At 46.5% G+C, this 20,194-nt stretch overlaps 1 protein-coding gene across 1 annotated transcript; it reads left to right on the plus strand.

The window, feature by feature from the left end:
• The first annotated feature begins 1,222 nt into the window (after positions 1 to 1,222).
• Positions 1,223 to 18,872, plus strand: MYD88 (MYD88 innate immune signal transduction adaptor). The gene is made up of 5 exons (XM_050942911.1): positions 1,223 to 1,580; positions 8,942 to 9,061; positions 10,271 to 10,451; positions 11,975 to 12,066; positions 14,748 to 18,872. The coding sequence occupies exons 1-5, from the start codon at positions 1,223 to 1,225 to the stop codon at positions 14,900 to 14,902; spliced, it is 906 nt and encodes a 301-aa protein (XP_050798868.1). The 3' UTR covers positions 14,903 to 18,872.
• The last annotated feature ends 1,322 nt before the right edge of the window (positions 18,873 to 20,194 follow it).

Consider the following 20,194-nt stretch of genomic DNA (forward strand, 5'->3'; position numbering starts at 1 on the left):
TGTCTGTCCCCAGGACTGTGGAGGTGGCTGGCTGTCGGGGGTTCCTGTCTGTCCCCGGAGTGGGGGGGTGGCAGGCTGTCAGGGGGATCCTGTCTGTCCGTCCCTAGGAGAAGGGGGGTGGCTGGCTGTCGGGGGGATCCCATCTGTCTGTCCCCGGGAGTGGGGGAGTGGCTGGCTGTCGGGGGGATCCCGTCTGTCTGTCACCAGGAGTGGGGGGTGGCAGGCTGACGGGGGGCTCCCGTCTGTCTGTCCCTGGGAGTGGAGGGGTAGCTGGTTGTTGAGGGCTCCTGTCTGTCTGTCCCCGGGAGTGGGGGGGTGGCAGGCTGTCGGGGGGATCCCGTTTGTCTGTCCCCGGGAGTGGGGGGGTGGCTGGCTGTCGGGGGGATCCCATCTGTCTGTCCCCAGGAGTGAGCGGGTTGCTGTCTGTCGGGGGCTCCCGTCTACCTGTCCCCAGGAGTGGAGGGGGTGGCTGGCTTTCGGGAGCTCCAGTCTGTCTATCCCTGGGAGTGGGGGGTGGTTGGCTGTCGGGGGCTCCCGTCTGTCTGTCCCCGGGAGTGGGGGGGTGGCTGTCAGGGGTCCCATCTGTCTGCCCCCGGGAGTGGGGGGGTGGCTGTCGGAGGCTCCCGTCTGTCTGCCCCCGGGAGCGGGGGGGTGGCTGTCAGGGGGCTCCCGTCTGTCTGCCCCCGGGAGTGGGGGGGTGGTGGCTGTCGGGGGCTCCTGTCTGTCTGTCCCTGGGAGTGGAGGGGGGATGGCTGTTGGGGGCTCCCGTCTGTCTGCCCCCGGGGGTCGGGGGTGGCTGTCGGGGGGATCCCGTTTGTCTGCCCCCGGGAGCGGGGGGGGGAGGTGGCTGTCGGGGGCTCCCGTCTGTCTGTCCCCGGGAGTGGGGAGGTGGCTGTCGGGGGTCCCGTCTGTCTGTCCCCGGGAGTGGGGAGGTGACTGTCGGGGGGCTCCCGTCTGTCTGTCCCCGGGAGTGGGGAGGTGACTGTCGGGGGGCTCCCGTCTGTCTGTCCCCGGGAGTGGGGAGGTGGCTGTCGGGGGTCCCGTCTGTCCCGGGCCGTGTCTGTCGCTCCGGGCGCGGGGCTCCTGTCCGGCCCTTCTCGCCCGCCGGGGAGGCCTGGCCGGGCAGCGCGGCGCAGCCGGGGGCGGGCTGGGAAGCGAACCACGCTGGGATCCGGGGCGGGAGCGGGAAGTTGCGAAAGCGGCAGGCGGCGGATCGCGAACCATGGCCACGGCCACGGCCACGACCGGCTCCGGCTCCGGCTCCCCCGGGCCCGGCTCCCCGGCGCCCCCCGACCGGGAGGCGGTGCCGCTGGTGGCGCTGAACTTCTCGGTGCGGCGGCGGCTCGGGCTCTACCTCAACCCGCGCGCCCCGGTGGCCGCCGACTGGACGGCGCTGGCCGAGGAGCTGGGCTACGAGTACCTGGAGATCAAGCACCTGGAGGCGCAGCCCGACCCCACCGCCCGCCTGCTGGAGGACTGGCAGGGCCGCTGCCCCGGCGGCGCCACCGTGGGCCGCCTGCTGGCGCTGCTGCGGGCCCTGGGCCGCCACGACATCCTGGCCGACCTGGGCGGCCGCATCGGTGAGAGCTGGGGCCGGGCCCCGCTGGCTGGGCCCCGGCGCTTCCTCCTGTGTCCGGCTCCGCCCGGCCCCTCCCCTGCGCCCCTTAGTGCCGCCACCCCCCGGCCGAGCCGAGCCCGGCGCCAGCCCCCCCGCGCCCAGGCCCCTGTGTGTCCGGCTCTGCCCCGGGCATGGCCCCCCCGTTTGACAGCTGCTCTGGGTCCCTGGCGCTGGACCCCTCCCCGGGCCTGGCGGGTCGCTGCAGGAGCTTGTAAGTTGGGTGACCTGACAGCAAATGTGAAAAATCCGGACGGAGTGGAGGGTAATAGCCTAGAACCTATGTAAGAAAAAGACCCCAATATCGGGACTGTCCCAATAAAATCGGGACATCTGGTCACCTTACTTGTAAAAGAGGAGATTGGCCTTTGGCACCGCCCTTGGAGGGCAGGTGCTGAGCACTTTGATGGGGCACAGTTCAGACTGATTGCTGGATGACAGTTTAAATAGGTTCTGGTTACATTATAGGATACTTGCTTCATGGGCCGTACAGAAACAAAAGCACCCTGGAAGCAATTATAATGCACCCCTCTCCTCCCTAGAGAATGAATGAATAGTTTAGTTTCTCTTGGGGCTGGGGCAGGATCTGTTCAATCGGCAGAGACAACTGGAAAAAGAAAGTTCTGCGAGTTTTGGTTTGGTTTTCCCCCTGAAATTCAGCATTAGTCAGTGTTAAAACTCTGATGTAAGCATGGCTAGGTTTTGAGTGTGAACTGCTAATCTGAGGTGGGTTTAGTTCCACAGTTCTTGGTGGTTGACTTTCTTTATAGCCTTGTCATCATTTTGAGATTTGCTAGCTAATTTCAAAGCCTGATAGGTTTAAGAGTCACTGTCAGCTTGTTTAGGTCCTGAAATTTAACAGGGTTTGGGAAGGCTAAAGCCTATGTGGCATCTGTAGAGAATTATAAAGAATACAGGGATACTGCAAAAGATACAGTTTTCTCTAGGAAAATAGTTTTTGGGGCCTAACCATCGTTTGAGTGGTATGCTTTTTGTTTTGCTTGTTGCCGTTCTACTCTGAAAACCGATATTGCAGCATTACATATTCATTGTGCTTCTCTGATCTTTTTCATAGCAAACTTGCTGAATTTTCAATGGGAAAGAGAGAGCCTCATATTTTTGCTAGTTACCAGCACTGCAAATTCATCCTCCATCCTTTTTGTCTTACGTGTGATCTCCAGTGATATAAATCCTGCAGGTCAAACGATGCTTTTGGCAACATTAGCCATGAGATGGTTTGCCCAGGTATCATGGAGGGCATGACCTGAAGGTAATGGGGTTGGACTGAGGGTCTGATTTGGCTAGCAGAACTTTTGTTTCTGGTGATGATCCATGGGATGGAGCCCAGCTTGACTGTTAGGCCTGGTCTACACACGGCGGGGAGGATCGATCTAAGAAACGCAACTTCTGCTACGAGAATAGCAAAGCTGAAGTCGATAGATCGACTTAGAATCACTTTCTTCGCGTCCTCACGGTGCGGGATCAACGGCCGCCGCTCCCCCGTCGACTTTGCTTCCGCCTCTTGCTGAGCTGGAGTTCAGCAGTCAACAAGAGAGCGACCAGGGATCGATTTATTGCGTCTACACTACATGCGATAAATCGATCCCTGATAGTTCGATCGCTACCCACCAATCCGGCGGGTAGTGTAGATGTACCCTCAGAGCCCAGCCTGAGTTTGTGGACCTGGCAGTTGTGTGAGGTGGGAATTATTTTCAAACTGAGCAAACTTCAGAAGTCAGTGAGAAATAATAAATATGGAAACCCACAGAGCCATTTTTACAAAACATTCTTTAAGCTAGAACCACGCTTTATGGGAACCCAAATTGCACTACCTGGAAATGAAGTTTTATCACCTAAATATTTCTGAGATCACTTGACTCACAAGTAAGGCTTGACACTGAGTGTCTACAAGCTGTACATTTGCTGGGTTACTAGTGGGGAAGTGAGAGATCTCACTTCCTGTTACTTGCTGATGAGAAATCAAGATGGAGAATTTCACCACTGCATCTTTCAAAACACCAAATAGATAAACCAGTGATCTAGTGTAGAGATTCTCACGGGTAGAGATTCCCACTGGGTCCCTCCTACTTACACATATATTTTGGGGAACTTCTGCTGCTTTTTTTTTTAAGGGACCTGTTATCAGTGTTATGCCTCAGTCTATTTTTTCCCCTTTCATTTGAGGTCCATAACAAGCAGCAGAGACTTCTGGCTGGGTGAGAAGGTTTAAACTTACAACCCAAATGAAGCTTGCTGCACTTCAGATGCTCTTCATTCTGGCACTGATGCTCTTAATTCAGGAGCTGACTTTTCAGTTCTTATTGCCACAGTAACACCTACAATTTTGTCCAGGAAGAGGCACCAAGTCTGAATCCCTTTCAGAAGGGAATAGAGAACCAAATGGTTTTAACTGGGAGGGACCTAAAAGTTGAGGAGGCTGCCAGCTGAGAGTCACATTGGGAAGTTTGCCTGGAGACTATAGCCTGGGTCTGATCCTGTGCTACTTACTGAGCACCCTAAACTCTCATGAGGGGAGATGATTACCCTCAGGATCAGGTCCCTAACATGCATTTAAAAAATGAAGGATTGCAGCCACCCATGTAGTTGGTACTGAAATATGGCTTTAAGCAGTGCTGTTTCTTGAGCCGAGTGGCCTGGCTGTGTTATATGTTGGGACTTAAGACTCTGTGTGAGGCCCCTTTCCTATTACAGCACATAATTGATCCATAGCTATGTCCCTTTGTTTTCAGTTTAAACCAATTTTTACTGAAAAATCACAGCTTTTACAAAAAGTATTAGTCATTTTTTTCTGATTTTCATCCTACTTTTGTATCATTCAAAAGTTGTTTTATTAGGAAAATATGATACATTCCATGAGATCTATGTATTGCAATCACACAGTCTGTGTATATGCAAAGCTGCCTGTTGAAATAAGGCTTATATACTAGTCTTTAAAAGATAAATAATAAACCAGCAGGCACGCACACACGCTCTGAAGTGTGCGCACATCTGAATGTACTGATGAATCTCACGCCCACCACATGCATGTTTCATGCTGTTAGCGGATAATGGTTTAAAGATTTGACACACGAAAATGGGAAGAAAAGGAAAATCTGTATCAGAATACGTTTCAGAGCACAAGGAAGTATTCAAAAGTAAAAAAAAAATCAACCAGGAGAAAAGGATGAAGTTGAGTGTATGCGCTGCAAATGGTGTGGCCCAATTATTAAATGTAAATATTTATAGACTAAGAGTTCTAAGTCTACACTAGTAAACTGTTTGTTCAAATAAAAAGTTTTATTTGGGACTTAGAGATGTATTGTTTTCTTAAACTCAGAAGTGGCATTGTGTTTTGAGTTCTATTTTAGCTCTGCAGCAAACCATTCTTCAGAGCATTAATCTGCTAAATACTTTTTTCCTCTGTCCTTCTCTCCACCAAAATAAACCCTGATATTTACCCATAAAAATTATGAATAGTTTTTTGCACCAATTTTCACCTGTTTTGTTGTAGTAATAAACACCTATACATTCCTGAGGGGGAAATAAATCAAAACTGAAGGGCCATATCCCGAGCATAGAATTCCAAAGACTGCATTTGGTTTGTGGCATGCACTTCAGAACCAATCCTTTGCCATGCAGTTGGGGGTCCACTGTTCCATCCCAATCCATTATAGCAACAATATGTATCATCATTCCTAAAGGGGTGGTGTCTAGTCTTAATCACAGAATATCAGGGGTGGAAGGGACCTTAGGAGGTCATCTAGTCCAACCCTCTACTCAAAGCAAGACCAATCCCCAGACAGATTTTTGCTACTGATCCCTAAACAGCCCCCTCAAGGATTGAACTTACAACCCTAGGGTTAATAGGCTAATGCACAAACCACTGAGCTATCCCTTCCTTTCCAGGGCTTGTACGTCTGCCTCCCTTAGCAGCTTTTTCCATTGTCTGATTGTCCTTAGGGTTGTCAAGCTATTTATCTTGGTGTGTTTGTCCCAGATCTTCCCTGCAAAAGCCCATAACTTTTTGTTGCTTTCTTGCTGACTAGTGGCAAAAACTGATACTTGTCTGCTTAATAATTCATCTCCTTCAGTTGTCTTTTTTTCCCCTACCCGAACATGCCCAGTTCATCTATCCTTTCCTCGTAGGGCTTATTTGTTTATACTTTTTGCTGCACTCCCTCAGCTTCCCTTATGCAGGCCATCAAGATCAGAGCAATGTCATATGCCTTATATTGAGGTTATCTGCATGGACTGTAGGGGGAATGGAATGCAGCCATTTCAGTTTGCGGGCTTCGGGCAGCCTCATCTAGTTGGTTTTGTTCTTATTGTTTCAGACCTCTTGATGGTCACTCTGACTTTGTGCCCTAATTCGCACATGACTCAGAGCAGAACTCTCTCAACATTTCCTAGTATGGAGACTGACCCATGCAGAACTACCAGAAACCATTCATCAGCCCAGGTTGACTGGAAAACCTCATCTCAATTTCAGTGAAATTGGCCTCGATTTTGTATTTGTAACAAAGCGATGCGGGTTTTACCATGGCTGGGGTGTCATTTTGAAAGTTTTGCCTCAGTCAGAAGCTTTCACTCCTGGAGATGGATGGGCAAAAGGATTAGCACATGTTTGCGTCATTAATGGAATCATCTGAAGGGCTCAATAAGCATGTATGGCTCTGAACAGACTAATGAGGAGAGAGCACTTGTTTTCATGAACGTGGTGTCAGAGCCTTGAATTAAATTCTGATAAGGAACTGGAAACCAGTCTAGAGAAATTCAGATCAGGCCTCTCACTCTATATTCCATTTATATAATGTGAGGGGAAATAACATATTTTTTAAAATGTTTGTTTGCCATCTCATGCACCCAAAGGACTTGTTTTCATCCAGTCCCTGGTACTTCCCCTCTAAGCTCTCTGAATAGCTCTGATTTTTATTCTTGGTCTCTTTTGTTGTTTTTCTTTACCCAGCTATTATTTTAAGATATGTCATTACTTCCAGTAGATTCCCTTTCCTGCTATTTCCAGTCCCTCGGCGATTGTTCTCATCACAAAGACCAGCCTGTGCAACACACCAGCACAGCTAAGGTCCCGAGGTTTTGTTGTAACCCTCCAGTGAAAGGGTTGCATGATGTCTGATTAAAAATTATATAAAAAATAACACACAACAATATTTCAGATCAATTTGCTTTTTTCCATTTGTGCTTTTTTGTTTGCATTTTGCACTTCCACTTGGGAAGTGGGAAAAACACTAGTCAGTTTTAGGGGTGTGGGTTTTTTTCTGATCGTTTCAGGTCTGTTTTTACTCACTGGGTCTCATGCACTGATACGATGCTGCAATGGGTTGGTTGTATATACTACAGGGGAATTTTAAAAAACAGTTACTATTTTCATTTAGATTGTTTCAAAAATAAAGTGAATGAACATATTTCTATTTGTAACAAACCTATATCCACACAGGATTTCATGGGAACTTCATAGCAGCAGTGGATCAGGGTCCAGATCTTCCTGCTCTAGAAGAACATACTACCACAACTTGAGCTAAGGGAGATTCTCCACTGACAGTTAGTGTAATCAGCCCTATTCTGCTGTGGGTTTATCTAGATTCTTGTATGGCCTTCCTCACTGTAGTATCTGAATGTCTGGTTCTGCAACTGATCCTCAATTCTGATTCCATTTTATAGAAGGATGGTTTAGACCCGTGGTTCTCAAACTTTTTTTTTTGCGGACCACTTGAAAATTGCTGAGGGTCTCGGTGGACCACTTAATGAGCTTTCCAAATGTTGTGTGTACCATTAGCAAACTATTGTAAAGTGCTTTGGATAAAAGTGCTATATATATATATAAAAATTATAATTAACAATTTTATTTGTTCTACAAATAAAAGCACACAACTCATATATTTTAATATCAGTTGTCATACCTTTCTATGGGGACGGATGTGCCCTCTCTCCCTCACCATGGCAGCCCCCGAGCTGGGGCTGGGAAGGGGGTGGGGCACTTCCCTGGCCACACCAGCCACAGAGCTGGGGCTGAGAAGGAAGGAGGGGGGCTCTTCCCCTGCCACACCAGCCACAGATCTGGGGCTGGGAAGGAAGGCGGGGGGGCTCTTCCCGCACCACACCAGCCACAGAGCTGGGGCTGAGAAAGAAGGAGGGGGGTTCTTCCCCCTCCACACCAGCCACAGAGCTGGGGCTGGGAAGGAGAGGGGTCTCTCCCCCGCCACACCAGCCATAGAGCTGAGGCTGGGAAGGAGGTCCGGCAGCCGCAGCCCTGGAGCTGCAGAAAGACACCTCTTTCTCTGGCCGCCGCAATACTGCAAGTCCCAAATTCCCCTCAACCCCTCTTCTTACCCCACTGCCCCCTCCCACCTACCCCCTATTCCCCCAAAGCTACCACCTCACCTTACATGTGCGTCTTCTCCAGGGTCCAGGCACCTAATTAGAGCGCAGCTCCACTAATTAGGTGGGTGACCCTTCATTGTCTTGTGTGCGGCCGTCCAGGCGTGCACTTTAGAGGGAACTAGCCAAGGACCACTTGAATGAAGCTTGTGGACCACTGTTTGAGAACCTCTGGTTTAGACAAATCCTGCCTCTGGACAGAAGGTTAGACTAGATAACCCTTGCGGTCTCTTCTAACCCTATGATCCTTAGCTAGTGGTATACACATGTGCTAGTCCAGTGGTTCTCAAGGCAAGCCTCTGAGTGTGACCCCCCCTTATAAATTAAAAACACTTTTTTAATATATTTAACATCATTATAAATGCTGGATGTAAAACAGGGTTTGGGGTGGAGGCTGGCAGCTCGTGACTCTCCATGTAATAACCTCGCGACCCCCTGAGGGGTCCCAACTCCCAGTTTGAGTACCCTTGTGCTAGTCAGTTCATTACATTTATTATTATTAGATTTTTATGAAGACTGAAAAAACCAAAACAAAACCCTCAAGCCTCTCAGCCCCTAGATTTTGGCCCCAAACTGCCTGAGGGTGTTTTGTTAGGGACTCAACATGAGCAACAATGAAAGGAGAACCCGGAGATGTTAAAACCGATGGAGTCACTGCCCTGGTGATATTTGCATACATTGTATGTGCTGTTCAGTAAGAATAACACCACCTAAATAACACCTTTTGTCCAGTCTCTCAGGGCATCCTATACACGACTAACACTCCAATTCACCTTAACGTTGTAAATCCCTTTAACTTTCACGTCAGAACGTTGCTGAAGGACTAGGGTGCTTTTTATATTTTGGTTAGTTACCCCTAAGCGAGTTCCTCTGTTTACTGAACCTCAGCAGCATGATCAGCATCAAATGAGCCTTTTGTGTCTCTTGCAGAGGAGGACTGTAAGAAGTACCTACAGAGGAAAGAGCAGCCTGTTCAGGTGCCAGCAGTAGACAGCAGTGTCCGGAAGACATTAGAGATGTCCGGCATCACTACCAGAGATGATCCTTATGGTAAATAGCCATAGATCTACTGATTTAATACTGGATATACTGTGCTAGGGCTTGCCTTCTATGTAGTAGATCCCTGTGAGAAGTACTGAGATCCAGTCACCTCCCTTCCTATCTGTGTCCTTCCCTCAACCTATGCATATACATGACATCCTGACCAAGCAGGGAGATAGGATTGAAATACTCACGGAGGGAAGAGGGGCAGTATGGCAAATGTAAATGAGGGTAGAGAATGGAAGTGCAGTAAAGTATGTGGAACTCTATGCTGCATGATATTGTGCCAGCACCACTTTCTATAAAAAACTTTCATCTTGTCAGAGTTCATTGCATGGATCTACGTTTTCATTCATTTGGAAGGAGATCTTTTTAGGTGAGTGGGATCACGGAGCACAGTTTACCAGTTTAGGCCGAGAGCCTGGAGACAGAGCCGCACAGTTTGAATCCTGTGGGGCTCTCTGCAGGTAAAAAGCTTCTGCCTTTGTGGATCTGATTTTAGTATTTGGGCCACAGAATGCTAATATTTTCCCTACCCCACTTGTAGGGCTGGATCTTCACTACATTAACGCAGTTTTATTCTGGCGCAACTCTGCTGAAATCAGTGTTGCCATGCTGTTGTAAAACTGGAGCAACACAGTGGGAATCGAGCCAGTAGAGGTTGGACACCCAGTTGTGAAAAATTCTAGCCTTAAAATAAGGCACCTGAATCTCTGGTTGGGCACCAAATAAATAAATAAAGGCCTCAGTGAGAGCTGTAGATGGCTAACTCAGTTAGGTCACTTATTCAAGTGTCTAACTTCTGATGCCCAAGTTTGAAAATATTGGCCAGTCGTCTACCCACTGGATTTATTTCTCATATAACTCTCTTTGTGGCACGTTTGTGTTTCCCAAATCTGAGGACCTGCCTGATACTCTTGTAAATAATGAGTGTAGTGATGCCCCTAGGTGAACTGTCTGCAGGGACTGAAACTTAGATTTAGAAGCAGGAGACTCTACTGCCTGAACCAAACAACCAGATTCATTAGCCCAAAGCTGTAGCCGACTCAGTCACAAATCTCTATATGAGGAGTAGCCACTAGAGGGGGACAGAGAGCCACACTGTGTTAATGTGAGTTACGTGAAGTTATGAATCAAAGGCTCCAGTACCTGAAAAGCGTGCATTTGTTGAATTCAGTTAATTTAATATCATCTGCATACAATTCTGAATGGTTCCAGGGAACACACCAGAGCTGTTCGATGCCTTCATCTGTTACTGTCAAAAAGACATTCACTTTGTCCAAGAGATGATCAGAGAGCTGGAACAAACGGATTTCAAGCTGAAACTGTGTGTGTTTGATCGGGATGTCCTGCCAGGATCGTGTGTGTGGTCCATAACTAGCGAGCTTATAGAGAGACGGTGAGTGAACGATGTCTGCGGGGGGCGGGGGCGGGGTGCTGGCCGTAAGGAAAGTATTTGTTAGATTTTTCCAATGTAAGACTTTGGGGAAGCCAAAGGAGAATTGTCTCCTTGGGACCAGATTTTCCCTTTCCTGTTGGAGAGCACGCAAGATGGGATAGAGAGGCAAGGATGCTCCACAATGAAGTATTTGTGGAGTTTCCCATTTGCCATCTCCTCAAGAAGGAAAGGGTGAGGCGTCCCAAACCTGTGGCTCAAAGGACCCACAAGGAAGACCTCTCCTTATGGCACCACTGGTCTCTGCGCTTGCTTCTGCTGTTTGGATACCCTGTGGTTGCTCAAAGGTAGCTGTGAAGGGGGCCCAGAAGGAGATAAAACAGCTCCCAGCTGCATCAGCTCCTACCCAGCCAGATTTCCACACAGAAATCCAGTAGGTTTTCAAGAGACAGTGCTGTGGAGAGTCACTCTGGCCCTCACCCCAGGACTCCTTAGAGCCCTTTTCATAGAGATCAAGTGGGAGGAGAGAGTTAACTCCCCCACCTCCCTCCTTATGCCCAGATGGGAGGAGATCTGTCTGGAGAGAGTGTCAGTACCTCTGTGTGGGGAAGAATGCACCAGCACTAGTAGTTTTTTCTTTATCCAGTTGATTTTTCCACCCAATGGAACATTATGATGTCAATTATCTCTCTGAGCAGCTAACTTGTGCAGAGTGCAAGCACCTTGAGGCAGCCAGGGAATTCATAAGAGAGATCTGTCTTCTGCCCAAGACACTGGTGGCGCAGAGGGGAACTTATACATGCTCAGTGAAAAAATAAACCACTTCTTAGCTGTCCCAATAGCTACTTGTCTGGATTTCTGAAGGATCCTTTCAGACAGAGGGGGTTGTTATGGTAGCATCCCTAGGCTCCAGCTAGGATCAGGGCCCTATTGTGCAAGGCACTGTACAAATACACAGGCAGATGTTGTCTGCTCTGAAGAACTTACCATGTAATGTAAGACAAGACATATCAGATGAGTGTGAGTAATGAGTAGAAGGAGGATGAAGCTAACAGTAATGAGGTCTTGTGGTTCTGTAGCTTACTGTTAGCTAATGCACAGCTCGATGGTTCTAAATCATTGTAACACTTCTTTTAAAATATACATTAATATCAGTGATACCCACCTGATAGCATAGTATGAGATCATATTGTTAAAGACTGCATCATAATGCATTCGTACAAGGGGGCTGAATTAAGGATGCACAGGTGACCTTAACTGTAGCATTCCTGACTTCTGAGTACTTGACTTTGCAACCTCAATAATGTTCCTTTTACATAAGTTTTTGTGTGTTTTATATATATACAGTTGTAAGTAAAGTATCAAACACTTCAGCTTTTATTGACATTAGAGCTGGAACACTGTTGCGGTTGCATGTTTTCAGCAGAACAGTCCTATAAAATATATATTTTTCCAGCAAGCATGAAAAGCATCTCTCTTTCATTTAGTTAATAACCATTTTTTCCCCACTCTCGGTTTAATTCCAGGTGTAGGAAGATGGTGGTGGTTATTTCAGATGATTACCTAGACAGCAATGAATGTGATTTCCAGACCAAATTTGCTCTTAGCCTTTCCCCAGGTAAGAGAATGTAGATGGCCCGTGAAGGGTACATTTTCCCACGACAATGTATAGTCTATGTTCTTAATTATTTGTATTACAGTAGCATCTAAAGGCCCCAGCTGAGATTGATGCCCATTGTGCAAGGCACTGAACAAATGCATAGTAACGGCTTGGCCACACAGCTGTTGAATCTACACTAGCTTGCTGTGCACTAATTTGCCAGGTGAAACCAGCTACCACACACTAAAAGATCCGTAGGGAGCTTTGCTGTTCTCCCATTTCAAACAGCGCTACATCAAAGTGCACTGTGGATCTTTTACACAGTGGCAGGGTCCATCTGCCGAGTCACTGCGTAGCAAACTTTTACACAGCCAAATCAGTGCGTAGCAAACTAGTGTGCTGTAGATTCACATCCTGGCTTGCAGCACACTAACTCACAGTGTGGACAGGCCCTAAAAAGGAGACAATCCCTGCCAAGAATAGCTGGAACAGACCTGGGGGTGGGAAGGGATGCAGAAGAGTAAAATGATTTGCCAATGGCAGAGCCAGGAATAGAACCTAGATCTCCTGAATCCTAGCCCAGTGCCATAGCCACTTAGCACATCATCTCATGTGTGGAAAATCTTCCCCATGGCTAGTGCTGGCCCAGTGTTCAGTGCCCTCCACTAAAGGAAAAGAAAGGGATTTCATTCAGACCAAAGGATTTCATTCTTGAGAGTGATTACGGCTTCCTTGAGGAGCAATCAGAAAGGTGGGAGTCTGATCCTCTGCAGACACTGGTAGAGTGATTGCTTGCTGCCCTTTATTTACCAGTGGGTGCTGCAACCTACAGGTCTGCGGGAAGTATGCGCATAGCAAAGGAAATGGTAGTAACCTAGGAAGGCCTGTAGATCTGGAAGAAGTGTTTTAGGATCAATCTACCCATTGTTTTTTGGTTACTCGAGTATCTTTTTAGATCCACAGCTGCATCTGGATATCCCTACAGCACAGGTTGCCAAGAGTGAATCCTTCCAGTGGCATATGGCCAGGAGGTTGTGGCATGTTGAATAATGAAGTGGAGCACGCTTATCAAATTTGTGATAACGCCAAGTTGGGAGGGGTTGCAAGTACTTAGGGGGAACAGGACTAGAATTCAAAATGATCTTGACTAATTGGAGAGTTGGTCTGAAATGCACAAGATGAAATTCAGTAAAGACAAGTGCAAAGTACTTCACTTAAGGAGTTAAAATCAGATGTGAAGCTACCAGGGCCGGCTCCAGGCTCCAGCTCAGCAAGCAGGTGCTTGGGATGGCCAAGGGGAAGGGGCGGCACATCGGGATCTTTGGCGGCAATTCAGTGGCAGGTCCTTCGGTCCCTCTCAGAGGGAAGGACCTGCCACTGAAGAAGAAAGCGGCACGGTGGAGCTGCGGCTGAAGTACTGCCAATCGTGACTTTTTTTTTTCTTCCTCCGCCGCTTGGGGCGGCAAAAAGGCTGGAGCCGGCCCTGGAAGCTACCAAATGGGGAATAACTGGCTAGGGGGGTCATACTACAGAAAAGTGTCTGGGGATTATAGTGGATCGTGCTGAATGTAAGTCATTGTGATGCAGTTGTGAAAAAGGCTAACACCATTCTCGAGTTTATTAAGAGAAGTGTCGTGTGTAAGACACGGGAGGTAATTGTCTCGCTCTGTTTGGCACTGGTGAGGCCTCAGCTGGAGCACTGTGTCCAGTTCTGGGCTCCACACTTTAAGAAAGGTGTGGACAAAGTGGAAGGGGAGCAACAAAAATGACAAAAAGTTTAGAAAACCTGACCTATGAGGAAAGGTTAAAACACTGGACATGTTCAGTTTTGAGAAAAGATGAATGAGGGGGGCCTGATGACAGTCTTCAAATATGTTAAGGGGTCTTATAAAGAGGACAGGGATCAATTGTTCTCCACGTCCACTGAGGGAAGGACACGAAGTAATGGGCTTAATCTACAGCAAGGGAGATTTAGATTAGCTATTAGGAAAAACTGTCTAACTATAAAGGCAGTCAAGCTTTCAAACAGGCTTCCAAAGGAGGTTGTGGAATACCCATCATGGGAGGTTTTTAAGAACAGATTAGACAAATACCTGTCCGGGATGGTCTAGGTTTACTTGGCCCTGCCTAAGTGAAGGGGGTTGGACTTGATAGCCTCTCAATTCTCCTTACTTCCACCCCTACATTCTACGTTCTTTCAGAGGTGGACTTCACCACAGTTCTCCATGCCTTCATCACTGGCAGATTGGATGAATCCAGTCTGCTCAGTTGGGGCTATCCCTGTACTTCTCAAACTTCAGCTGGTGCAGAATGCTGTGCGTCTCGCATGGAACGCAGCACACCCGTGCCCCTGACACTGCACTAGTTGCCAGTTGGGCTTTTTGGTGCAGTTCATGGTACTGACTTATAAAGCCCTTCAAGGTTTGACGTGTGTATGTTGTAAGTGTACCTGTTCGGGGAGATTTGAGCTGCATGTTCCTGTATGCGTTTGGCTGGGGAAAAGGGTCTTTGCCTCTGGAACGTGCTGTCCTGGAGCAGGGCCTATTGAGTTACCCTGGTGTAGCTGAGATCAGGATCAGGCCTAGGTATATGGACCTGTGTGTGTGCTGCTGCCTTCACTCTGTGGGGGGTGGAGAGAATGGATTTATGGGTACGATGCAACTTTCTTTACCCACATGCCTATGTGGACTGTTTTTCAGGTGCTCGCCAGAAACGGCTGATTCCAGTCAAGTGCAAATCCATGAAGAACGAGTTTCCAAGCATCTTGAGGTTCATTACAGTCTGTGACTACACTAATCCCTGCACCAAAAAATGGTTCTGGATAAGACTGGCAAAATCCCTCTTGCTTCCATGAGGCAAAGCTACATGAGCCAGGTGCCTTTTGATCCAGCATAGCTGTGCCTTCAGGAAGAAAAGAAACTCTTAACTTCCAGGTGTCGTTTATACAGTCTTTCAACACGCCAGAACTTTGATCCTTGCAATATTGTGCCTGGGGCCTCCAACAGACACACAAGGGTTATCTGAAGAGGGGCTTAATTGCATTAAATGGGGAGTTAATTAGAGTACAGTGGCCACAATGCACTTCTCCAGGTGGGTAACTTTAAATGACCAAAGCCACAAACCGTAGATGTTGTACACAAATTATATATGGTTTTAAACACCGTTACATGGCTCCCATAATGGTATCTGGGCATTGTCAGGAGAATCGTTTCTCTCTTTAATCCTTGGTGAAATCTGATGGCTGGTTGCTGACCTGTGTGAAATGAGTTCGGGGGTCTCAGTGTGGTTCCTAGTGGACAAATACTATGAAAATCATTGATACTGGCACCCTGCTTGGTAGAGAGGCCAAGGATTGAACTACCCTTTTGTTCCCTAGAGGCTACCCCTCCAGATCCGGGTTGTAGCACACTGGAAGGGCAGTTTCCATTGTACCTGCTCTCTAGCTATACGGAGGACTTCAATCTCCAGGACTCTCTTGTATTTAATGAGCATCAAATTTACTTAAAACAATGTTTAAGTACCTAAAAGATATTAACCGATCTCCCATTATTCTTAGCAATATCTGACTCTTGAGAAATGACTGAAGTGAGTTTATTTTCTGTTTAATATTTTTTTCTCAATTTTGGTCTTTTAAAACATTTTAGGTCCTAGTGCAACCTGTTCAGAGAGTTAGTTACTTATGTAACTCCCCTATGGCTGACATCCTCTGGAACAGCCTTCTGACCTTGACCAATGAATGATTGGTTCTTCGTTAAAAGCAAAAGCCATAGAGAAACTTATACTAAATAATGAAGGTGCTGCTTATAGCACAAATGTCTGTCCGTCTGTGCACATGTCCCATTTAACTAAGTGATCGCTCTTACATCAGCACTGGGAAATCATAGATCCTATAATGTTTACAACAGATCATTCTCACGTCGATGGCTCAGTCTTGGATTTGTATTGGAGGATTGAACCCTTAACACACAAGGTGCTGAATACCTTCAGCTTCCATTGACTTGAGTGGGAGAATTGAGCTGAGAACTTTCTGGAAGCAGCTGAGAACTTTCTAGGAGCAGCCCCTAAATCATTTGGCTTCTAAGAATCTCGCAGAACACACTGGCTTTAGAATGTCCCAATACCAAAAGGTGAAGTGTTTGACAAAGCATGCCTTACATTATAGACCAGACCTACCTAAAAACAAATAGTAATGTTGTTTTAATATGAACATGGCATATTTTAATTAATATATTATGATACTGTGATTAATTAATCAGTATACTTTAAATCTAAAAGAATCCCCGGTTGCTTGCATGAGTGAGGTTAGGAGTAGCACTTTGTTGCTGTAGTTGTATGCATCGTGTGGATCAGAGGCTCTGTATTATCCAGCCCTTATGGAAACTTGTGTGTGTGGGGTTTTTTTGTTTTTTCCCCCAAAGGTGACACTTTTAAAACAACCTGTCAAGGTCTCAAACAGGGTTTTGGTAAATGTTTACTTTCCAAAGCGATGTGGTTTTCCTGTGCCTACATATCTGTATTTGCTGCATGTTGGTTCATTCCTTCAGCCACTGATTTGCTATTGATTTTACTGCTTAACATGAGTTACTCATATACGTTTTCAAACAGTAGCCGATCATCCGTTTCTTGACTATTCGTTGCGATACTAACTGTGTTGAATTCTTCTGTTTGAAATGTCTGTGTCTGTGTGTCTGTAAAGTACATTAATGTCTACTCATAAGATGTTGCTATATTTTTTACCAACTTCGTTTTGCCCGCTAGGTCTCTTGTAATAGACAAGCAATACCTATTGCTGTGAACCTCAGTTAACTGAAGCTTGTTAATGCTCCTAGCATCGGTGCTGGGGAACACTTTTGGATGGGCCTGTAAAACACACTTTTTTCCATCTCTCCCATTAACATAACGGTCTCCACCACTTTAATGAGATCACCTGCACAGGTCTGTCCTGAGGATGTTGTGGGAATTAGTGAGAGAACTCTGGGGAAAACCCCAAACATAACGGATCTAAACGGATATAAATGTATCTCCTGGTCCTCTTGTCCTCGGTGCAGAAGTGAAGCACAGCTGCTTATCTTGGGATTCCTGCATAGTTTCTAAATGTCAGTTATATAAATATCCTGGGGTTCTGAGGACTGCTAGGCCCTCAGCCATTGTAGGGAATTGGATTGGTTTTGTTTGCTGAATATTAGCACTTCCATAGTGTTTTACAAACATGAATACACCAGCAGTGGGATTGAATCTGTTATGTTTGGATCTAAAACCATAAGCTTCTTTTGAATGACTAGGTCTATTAATTCCAAAGGCTGTAGCAGAAACATGAAACTCTTCATGGTCCAGCCACTTGGGGGGTACAGTGAGCCACACTTATACCTCCTAATCCCACTGGCTGGCAGGGGAGAATTGTCCCCAGTTCACAGAGGGGAAACAGGCACAGAAAGTTTAACTGACTTATCCAACCTTGCACCTTGAGTCACTGGCAAAGCAAGGACTGGAACCCCATTCCCTAACTCATAGTGTCCTGTTTTCAGTAGGAAATGTTTAGCACAGAGAGTGAACTCTTTGGCAGAGACTATAATTTTACAACATGTTTGTACGGCACCGTCTGTGATGGGCCCTGATCTCTGGTTTGGGCCTATAGCTGCTACAGCAATGCAGATAGTAAAATCTGCATATTTACTAGGTGATTAAATGACAGCTGAATATCTCTGCTCTCTGAATAGAGACGATGCTGCTTTTGCAAGGAAAGAAACAGCAGCATCTTCATCATTACTAGTTCATCCAAACATACCTGGATGAATTTACCATTCCAAATAACCATCAAAGACCTCATAGCTTGGATAAGATCATATTGTCACCTAATCTCTCTGTGCTTCGGTTTCTTCACATCTCTGTCTCAGTAGAAAGCTGCTGTGCTTTATAAGTGCAAAATATTGTTAGTGAATGGCACGTGCATGTACTCAACTTTTTAAAATCAAGTTAAAAGTTCTTAAGTAGACTAAAATAACTCTACTGGGGTTAGAAGTTATCATCCCAGCAACATAAGGTCTGGAGGTTTAAAGAGTTATTTCTGTAATATACTGTAAGCCAGTGGCCCCAAACTTTTTATGTCATGCTGTCCCTTATGTAATCTATCCGGGCCGCTCCTGAGGACTGGGAGCCAAGGCTGGGGCTGGAGCTGGAGCTGCAGATGGGGACATGACTGGGAGGGGAGCCAGGCCATTGTCGGGGGTTGAAGCTGGGGCCTCAGTTGGGGGCTGGGCTGGGGCCAGAGCTGGAGTGGAGCTGGAGGCAGAGCATGGCTGGGTGGTCTTCCCTCCCAACCCCTTGTGGGGGCTGGCCCGGGCCCCACTGCACCACCTGAACGTTTCTCCATGCCCCCCTAAAGGGGCACAACTCACAGTTGGGGACTGCTGCTGTATGCTAAAGCAATCTCAAGATCCTATGCACTTCTGAATGTCATAAATCTCTTCTGAGTGTGACATCTCCTTAAGTCATAAAATCTTATTTATTCCATATGCAATTCAATTGCAACGGAGTGTTTCTCCCCCCTTCCGCCTATTCCTGTGCATAGGAATGTGTTTTTAAAAAACTACCCACAAATGATGTTGGTTGCATTGTATTTTTTTATCTCACTTTAAAACAATTATAGGTGTGCTTGTTAATATCAAAACACTTATCTGTATATTTGCATTATTTTCTGTCCATTCTGATGTCCAGCTTTTGAAGGACATACGTGTTTTATATTCAACTGTTCCACTGGTTGGTTCTTTTTAAAAAGTTTTGCTACTTTTGAAATTGTGCGAAAAATAAAGACTGAAGAAAAGCAACACGATTTGTGATTATGCTGTTTCTGTATCAGAGAACACCTGCCTTTATAAGGAAATATGGTATTGGGAGATATTTACAGACAGGTTCTAGTCACATTATTTTTTTCAGAAATCAGCTATTTCTGGGTTAAGCCTTTATAGATTCAGTCCTGTGTATTCGGCAGTGTGTGGCTCACCACTGTGTCCCAGCAGGAATGCTACCAAGAAATTATGCTTCAGAGAGGTACAGTTCCTCTCCAGGTCTCATTCTTCACTTGACAAGATGTAGCCCAGGGGAAGGCAACCTATGGCATGCGTGCTGAAGGCGGCACTCGAGCTGATTTTCAGTGGAACTCACACTGCCCGGGTCCTGGCCACCAGTCCGGGGTGCTCTGCATTTTAATTTAATTTTAAATGAAGCTTCTTAAACATTTTAAAAACCTTATTTACTTTACATACAACAATAGTTTCATTATATATTATAGACTTATAGAAAGAGACCTTCTAAAAATGGTAAAATGTATTACCGGCACGTGAAACCTTAAATTAGAGTTAATAAATGAAGACTCGGCACACCACTTCTGAAAGGTTGCCGACCCCTGATGTAGCCTCTTCCCTCTCCCATTGCCTGCATCCAACCAGCTCTATTAGCTGGCCTGTGGGGTGGTACCAGGGCTCTGACTACTCCCTACACACGGATGTGACAGGTTCGGTCACAGAGACCCCCTTGGGACTGTCACCTGATGTGCTGAAATTACCTCTGATCCCGTTTTCCCGGCCAGCTTGGGACTCCAGATTCCTGCCTTGTTGAGCCAAACACTCTAGCCTGCTGCAACACAGACTCGGGGTCTGGGCCACGCCCCCAAAGCTGCAGACTTTAACCAAAAACAGCTCAGCAGGTTACCTTTCCAGCACCCAGACACCCAGTTCCCAATGGGATCCAACCCCCAAATAAATCCGTTTTACTCTGTATAAAGCTTATACAGGGTAAATTCATAAATTGTCCAACCTCTATAACACCGATAGAGAGATATGCACAGCTGTTTGCTCTCCCAGGTATTAATCACTTACTCTGGGTATATTAATAAACAAAAGTGATTTTATTAAGTATGAAAAGTAGAATACAAATGATTTCAAGTAATAACAGACAGAATAAAGTCAGTCATAAAGCAAAATAAAGCAAAAACATGCAAGTCTATGCCTAATATATTAAGAAACTGATTACAGGTAATATCTCACCCTCAGAGATGTTCCAATAAGCTTCTTTCACAGACTAGACTCCTTGCTAGTCGGGCCCAATCCTTTCCCCGGTACAGTTCTTGCTAGTTCCAGCAGACATCTCA

Source organism: Gopherus flavomarginatus, chromosome 2 (assembly GCF_025201925.1).
Source record: "Gopherus flavomarginatus isolate rGopFla2 chromosome 2, rGopFla2.mat.asm, whole genome shotgun sequence".
Lineage (NCBI taxonomy): Eukaryota > Metazoa > Chordata > Testudines > Testudinidae > Gopherus > Gopherus flavomarginatus.